The sequence below is a fragment of the Nelumbo nucifera genome, chromosome 1 (assembly GCF_055504915.1).
Source record: "Nelumbo nucifera cultivar China Antique chromosome 1, China Antique-T2T, whole genome shotgun sequence".
Taxonomy (NCBI): domain Eukaryota; kingdom Viridiplantae; phylum Streptophyta; class Magnoliopsida; order Proteales; family Nelumbonaceae; genus Nelumbo; species Nelumbo nucifera.
In genome coordinates, this window is record NC_142649.1 from 169778872 (window position 1) to 169785771 (window position 6900).

Consider the following 6900-nt stretch of genomic DNA (forward strand, 5'->3'; position numbering starts at 1 on the left):
ATGGTCCAGAGTTACCAAGATGCTATGGCCATTTGTCGCTCTTTAGGGCACCCTGACTTGTTTGTAACATTTACAACAGCAAACCCTCAACGGCCTGAAGTAACTGCAGCTTTGTCTGGTACACCATGGCTAAAACCAATTGATAGGCCTGACATTGTTGCAAGAGTATTTAAGTTACCGTTGAAGGAATTATTAAATGATATTAAAGCAAAGAAGATTTTTGGAAATGTTGTGGCAGGTACATTAAAACTTTCTTCCAATGTCTTGTACTTAAATTCAACAAAGCAACAATTGTACTTTATTGTGAGGGTCTGAGCAACTCTAGAACGGATGGACTATCTAATGTAGTTGATGAAATTTAACAGTACATTGATTGCCGTTATGTTTCTGCTTCGGAAGCATGTTGGAGGATATTTGAATTCCATTTGCAGTATAAAAACCCTCCTGTTGAACGGTTACAGTGTCATTTGGAGAACCAACAAACTATTGTATTTAGTGATATGGATAGCATATACTATGTTCTTGCACGACCAAGCGCTAAAAGAACAGTGTTGATAGCATGGTTTGAAGCAAATGAGCTATACCTTGATGCAAGAGAGTTGACATATGTAGAATTCCCAAAGTATTGGGTTTGGAACCAAGACGGGAAAATGTAGACTAGGAGAAGAAAGGGTACAACAGTTGGCAGTTTATACTATGCGCATCTGAACGATACTATCTTCGGATGTTGCTACATGTAATACGTGGTGTTAGGAGTTTCTATGATCTCAAGACAATCAATGGCACTCACTACGATACATACAAAACTGCATGCATGGCATTGGGATTACTTGAAGATGATAACGAATGGAATCATGCATTGATGGAAGCATCTATTTGGGCAACAGGCCAGAAAATGCATGATATTTTTGCATCCATATTATTATTCAATGAGGTTGCAAACCCCCATGATTTTTGGCAAAAGCATTGGACCTTCATGGTAAGTCGGTAAAGGATAATCAAGGAGTGCCAGTGCCACTGGACAACGTCATACACTGCTCAAATGGCAATTGAGTTCCACCACTTACATTCTGCTGCCTTAAACTCACAACGAAAGTTAGCGTTTGATAAAATCACCAAAGCTGTTGATACCAAAGAAGATGCTTTTTTCTTTGTTCATGGAAGCGGTGGAACAGCACTAACTTCAAAGTTAAGATCCACTAGCAAGATTGTACTTTTAGTGGCAACATCAGGTATTGCATCTTTACTATTGCCAGGAGGACGAACTGCACACTCAAGATTCAAAATTCCAATTGACCTTCATGAAAGCTCAATTTGCTCTATTAGTCACCGCTTAGCACTAGTTGAGCTACTGCAAGCCACAGATTTGATAAAACAGTTGACATTTGAGGCCTTCGATCGTACAATGAAAGATTTGATGAAAAGCTCAACTTTAGATGCAACTAACAAGCCATTTGGTGGTAAAACAGTTGTTCTAGGTGACGATTTTCGGCAAATTTTGCCTATGATGATTCTTAAGGGATCTCGTGAAAATGTCATTTTTGCATCATTGCAAAGATCACATTTATGGTCCCGAAGTGAACTTCTAGAATTGACCATGCTCTGCGCCTCGTGCATGATACCCAATGCCCAAGTCATCTAGGTGAAGTTTCATCATTTGCAAATTGGGTCTTAGATGTTGGAAATGGAAATATAACTGGAGTTCAAATTGATGAGTTTAGAGAAGCAAACTCGGTACCGTTCCCTCCTGATCTCTTGGTGGCTGATGAGGGTCGTGGTGTTCGGCCATTAGTTGAAAGAATATTCCCAAACATAGTCGAAATGATTGGGAATCAGTCGTATTTATGTGAACGAGCAATATTGGCACCGACAAATGATGAAGTTGATGATATAAATGCACACAATATTTCTCTTTTGCCTGGGGATATTCAAACATACTTAAGTATTTGATGATACTATTAGCCATTTAGGAGACATGCCCCATAGTTTATCTAAGCTTATATCCACCTGAGTATTTGAATTCTTTGGAGTTCCTTGGGTTGCCATCTCATTGCCTACAATTGAAGACTGGTGCTCCGATTATGCTCTAAGAAACTTAAATCAGTCAAATGGTTTATGCAATGGAGCACGACTAATAGTCCAGAAGTTTGGAAGGAACATAATTGAAGCAAGAATTATAACAGGGAACTGCATTGGCGATACAGTTTTCATTCCTAGGATTATAATGTCACCATCATCAGCATCTTGTTGAAAAGGAGGCAATTTTCCGTAAAATTGGCATTTGCAATGACAATTAACAAGAGTCAAGGGCAAACTTCGAAACATGTCAGTGTGTTCCTACAGAATCCTGTGTTTACACATAGACAAGTATATGTAGCAATTTCTAGAGTTTCCTCGAGGAATGGGTTAAAGGTTATGATTATCAACAAGGACAATCTACCAATTGACATTACAAGGAATGTTGTTTATAAGGAAATATTTAATGAGATCCGTTTAAATTGAAGTTACCCACCTAAGGTAAGTATATTAACTTGGTTTCTCAAATACTGATATATATGCTATATGGTTGAACTAATATCACAAATTTCTTTATACTTGCAGCATGGCTTTACGGGTGGCTCCCGTTGCTCGATTGCATATACACAAGCTATCTTGGGATTTTATGGGCAGGTTTTGACAAGAATGATTGGAAATTTTGCCTTCCAAAAAGGCAACCAAACACAGAGAATTTGTAGGATGATTTTTGTGAATGCTATCGTGAGCTTCTACACATACTATATTCACATTTTAGTGAACAGATTAATATAAACACATATTGTAACAACAAGAAATTCCCATAGGGAGATGAAGTTGAATTGAAGATGCACAATGCTGACATTGATAGATTTAGTGGCACTCTCATCGAGGGTAAGGTTTACTCAATGAAAAAGTTGCGCGTCTTTACAGCTGACTACGAGTTTACAATAGTGAGGACATATGTGCATATGCAATTCACCCCTAAGACCGAGGTTCTTGAAGTGTTGGGCGACAATCTACAATTCCCATTGTACAAATACAACTTCATTATTTTCAGCAAGGTTGGGTATGGGCCTGCCACTACATGTACTAGCTTTAGAATGACTAGTTGACATGTAATTGCTCTAGAATTACTGTTTGATATGGGCCCACTGTAGGGCACTGGCTAACATGATGGGCCGGACTTGCATAGATGGAACATGTTGGGCATGATGATAAGGTTGGGTATGGCCAATTTGCTAACGAAATGCAAGGACTTGATCAAGTCTTTGAGCCATCCCAATAATCTTATCCAGTTGTTGAGACACATGGTTCCAATCTATGTGTGGCTTAGGTTGGAAGTAGTTTCTCATTCCACAAACTCCGGTCATTGAATTCATTTTAATTTGTTTTTTTTAAATCTTTTTATTTTTATTTTTTTGAAATTTGAAGTTTAAATTTTTGAAATTTAAATTTAAATTTAGATTTTGAAATCTAAATTCCTGAAATTTAAATTCAAATTTGAATTTTCTAAATTAAAAAAAAATGCAAGCAATTCAAACACATGACCCACGGGCCGGCCTACGGTTTTCTAAACTAGTGGTTCAACCAATGTAAATCTTCTTAGGTTCAATTGGAATTACACCACTTCCTTTGGTTATCCAGGTAAGAGGTGGGGATGTGGGAAGCTCCCATTGCTCTCACAAGGACCTAATTAAGTAACCACAAACCCGCTTAGGCTTAGCCGTTTAACCTTTCCTTAAACACCAACCGCCGGTTATGGAAAATAATTACAAATTTCCTTAAAATTCAGCACACTTTTGAACCAAATGTGAGGCTCCTTTAATGATCATGCTATCCAAATTTTAAATTAGGGTTTAGGGTGGACCGCACGTGATGGGTGATGATTTTGGGCTAAGGAAGGGTGATGAAATTCCCATCTTATCTTATTTAAGTTGAATTGCCCTTAAATGAATTAACGAAAAAAAAATACAATAAACAAAATAAATGTAAGGCTTATCTTATTTAAGTGAATGGTGGACTTGAAGAAAGAATTATGTCCACCATCAATGTAAGGCTTCAGCCTTTGCCCATTGACTTTGAAAGTCCCCTTAGTTTCATTAGATACTTCGATTGCACCATGAGGAAAAACTTTAGTCACTATGTATGGACCACTCCATCTTGACCTTAGTTTGCTAGGAAAAAACTTCAATCTAGAATTACAAAGAAGAACCTTGTCTCCAAATGTGAACTCCTTTTTAATGTGTGCATTATGCCATGTCTTGGTTCTTTCTTTATAAATCCTAGAATTCTCATAAGCTTGGTACCTCCTTTCTTCAAGTTCATTCAAGTGCATATTTCTTTGTTCACCTGCAACTTGCAAATCAAAGTTAAGTAGTTTCATATCCCAATACTCTTTATGCTCTAATTCAACAGGAAGGTGACAAGCCTTACCAAACACCAACCTATAAGGAGATATTCCAATAGGTGTTTTGAAAGTTGTCCTATAAGTCCAAAGTGCATCATCCAATTTCATTGACCAATCCTTCCTAAATAAGCTCATAGTCTTTTTACAAAATACCTTTCAATTCCCTTTATGAAATTTCTACTTGTCCACTAGTTTAGGAATTACAGGGGGTAACAATCTTATGGGTAGCACCATATTTAATTAATAAATTATCAAACTATTTATTGCAAAAGTGTTTACTTTCATCACTAATGATAGCCCTTAGTGTACCAAATCTAGTAAAAATATTTTTTTTTCAAGAATTTGATTACAACCTTAGCATCATTAGTGGGACATGCAATTGCTTCCACCCATTTACTCACATAATCAATGACAACAAGTATATACTCATTATTGAAAGATTTTGGAAAATGACCAATGAAATCAATGTCCCAAACATAAAAAATATCACAAATAAGAATATTGTTTAAGGGCATCTCATTTTTCCTTGATATATTACATGTCTGTTGGCATCGATCACAAGAAATTACATAGGCATAAGCATCATTGAATAATATAGGCCAATAAAATCCACTTTGTAAAAGATTTGCCACCATCTTGGATGGTCCATGGTGTCCACCTGCTTCTTTATCATGACAAAAACTAAGTATACTCTGCACCTCTTTCTTTGGTGGGCATCTTCTCACCATGCCATCTGCACAAATCTTGTATAGAAACGGTTCCTCCCAAAGATAGTGCCTCACATCAGATAAAATTGTTTTCTTTTGATGAAAAGAAATGTCAGGGGGAAACTCGTTAGCTACAAGAAAATTAGAATGGGCATCTTCTCACCAAGCCATCTGCACAAATCTTGTATAGAAACGGTTCCTCCCAAAGATAGTGCCTCACATCAGATAAAATTGTTTTCTTTTGATGAAAAGAAATGTCAGGGGGCAACTCGTTAGCTACAAGAAAATTAGAAAAATCAGTAAACCATAGTTCATCATTATCATGCACAAAGTATAATTTTTCATTAGGAAATTCATCATGCAAAGGGTGTTCATCCATGCTCTTCACATACTCCCCATCCAATCTAGACAAGTGATCAGCCACCATATTTTCGATGCCCTTCTTGTCTTTGATTTCTAAGTTAAATTCTTACAACAATAAAATCCATCTTAACAACCTAGATTTTGCATCTTTTTTAGCAAGTAGATACTTCAATGCAGAATGGTCAGTATAAACAATCACTTTAGACAAGACCTAACGTCTAAATTTTTCAATAGCAAATATTACAGCAAGTAGTTCATTTTCAATTGTTGTATAATTTCTTTGTGCATCATTCACGGTTCTACTTGCATAATAAATGGTATAAAATTTCTTGTATATTCTTTGTCCTAAAACTGCACCTAAAGTATCATCACTTGCATCACACATGATCTCAAAAGGCAAATTCCACATGGGGCCGAAACTATGGGGGCTTGGATCAATTTCTCTTTTAAACAATTAAATGCATGTAAACAAACACTATTAATCACAAAAGGTGCATCATTCACTAAAAGATTAGTTAAAGGCCTATCAATTTTAGAAAAGTCCTTAATGAACCTCCTATAAAATCCTGCATGTCCCAAAAAACCTCTAACTTCTTTCAATGATTTTGGAGGAGGAAGTTTTTCAATTAATTCAATTTTAGTTCTATCCACTTCAATACCTTTAGAAGATACTTTGTGGCCTAAGACAATTCCTTCCCTAACCATAAAATGCCATTTTTCCCAATTAAGAACAAGGTTAGATTCCTCACATCTTTTAAGCACCAAAAACAAATGTAAGCACACATCGAATGCAGATCTAAAAATAGAAAAGTCATTCATAAATATCTCCATAAAATCATCAATGAAATCCGAAAACAGAGACATCATGCATCTTTGAAAAGTAGCAGGGACATTGCACAAACCAAAAGACATTCTCTTAAATGCAAATGTTCCATAAGAGAATGAAAATGTAGTTTTCTCTTGGTCTTCGGGAGCAATGGGAATTTGGTGATAATCAGAACAACCATTAAAAAAATAATAAAATTCCTAACCACCAAGTTTTTCAATCATTTGATCAATAAAGGGAAGGGGGAAGTGATCTTTTCTAGTAGCATCATTCAGTTTCTTTTAGTTTATACATACCCTCCAACCTGTTACTGTCCTTGTAGGGATTAATTCATGATTCTCATTTTTTACCATAGTGGTCCTACCTTTTTTAGGCACAACTTGCATAGGACTTACCCAAGAAGAATCGGATATAGGAAAGATAATACCTGAATTAAGCCATTTTATCACCTATTTCTTTACTACCTCTTTCACAATAGGATTTAACTTCCCTTGGGGTTGCACCATAGGCTTGAGTCCTTCTTCCATCAAGATTTTGTGCATGCAAATTGATGGACTTATTCCTTGAATGTCGCCAATGCT

General features: G+C 36.3%; 1 protein-coding gene across 1 annotated transcript; it reads left to right on the forward strand.

Moving 5' to 3' along the window:
* On the forward strand, positions 1-1950 carry LOC104596665 (uncharacterized). Its single transcript, XM_010257920.1, has 5 exons — positions 1-238; positions 400-622; positions 754-979; positions 1097-1577; positions 1676-1950. The coding sequence occupies exons 1-5, from the start codon at positions 1-3 to the stop codon at positions 1948-1950; spliced, it is 1443 nt and encodes a 480-aa protein (XP_010256222.1).
* Positions 1951-6900: the final 4950 nt, after the last annotated feature.

Excerpts from the sequence above, each read along its gene's own strand:
- LOC104596665 (XM_010257920.1), top strand. The coding sequence starts at position 1 with ATGGTCCAGAGTTACCAAGATGCTATGGCCATTTGTCGCTCTTTAGGG. Across the intron at positions 239-399 it reads TTTTGGAAATGTTGTGGCAG|CATGTTGGAGGATATTTGAA; the intron begins GTACATTAAAAC and ends CTGCTTCGGAAG. Across the intron at positions 980-1,096 it reads AAAAGCATTGGACCTTCATG|TTAGCGTTTGATAAAATCAC; the intron begins GTAAGTCGGTAA and ends TCACAACGAAAG.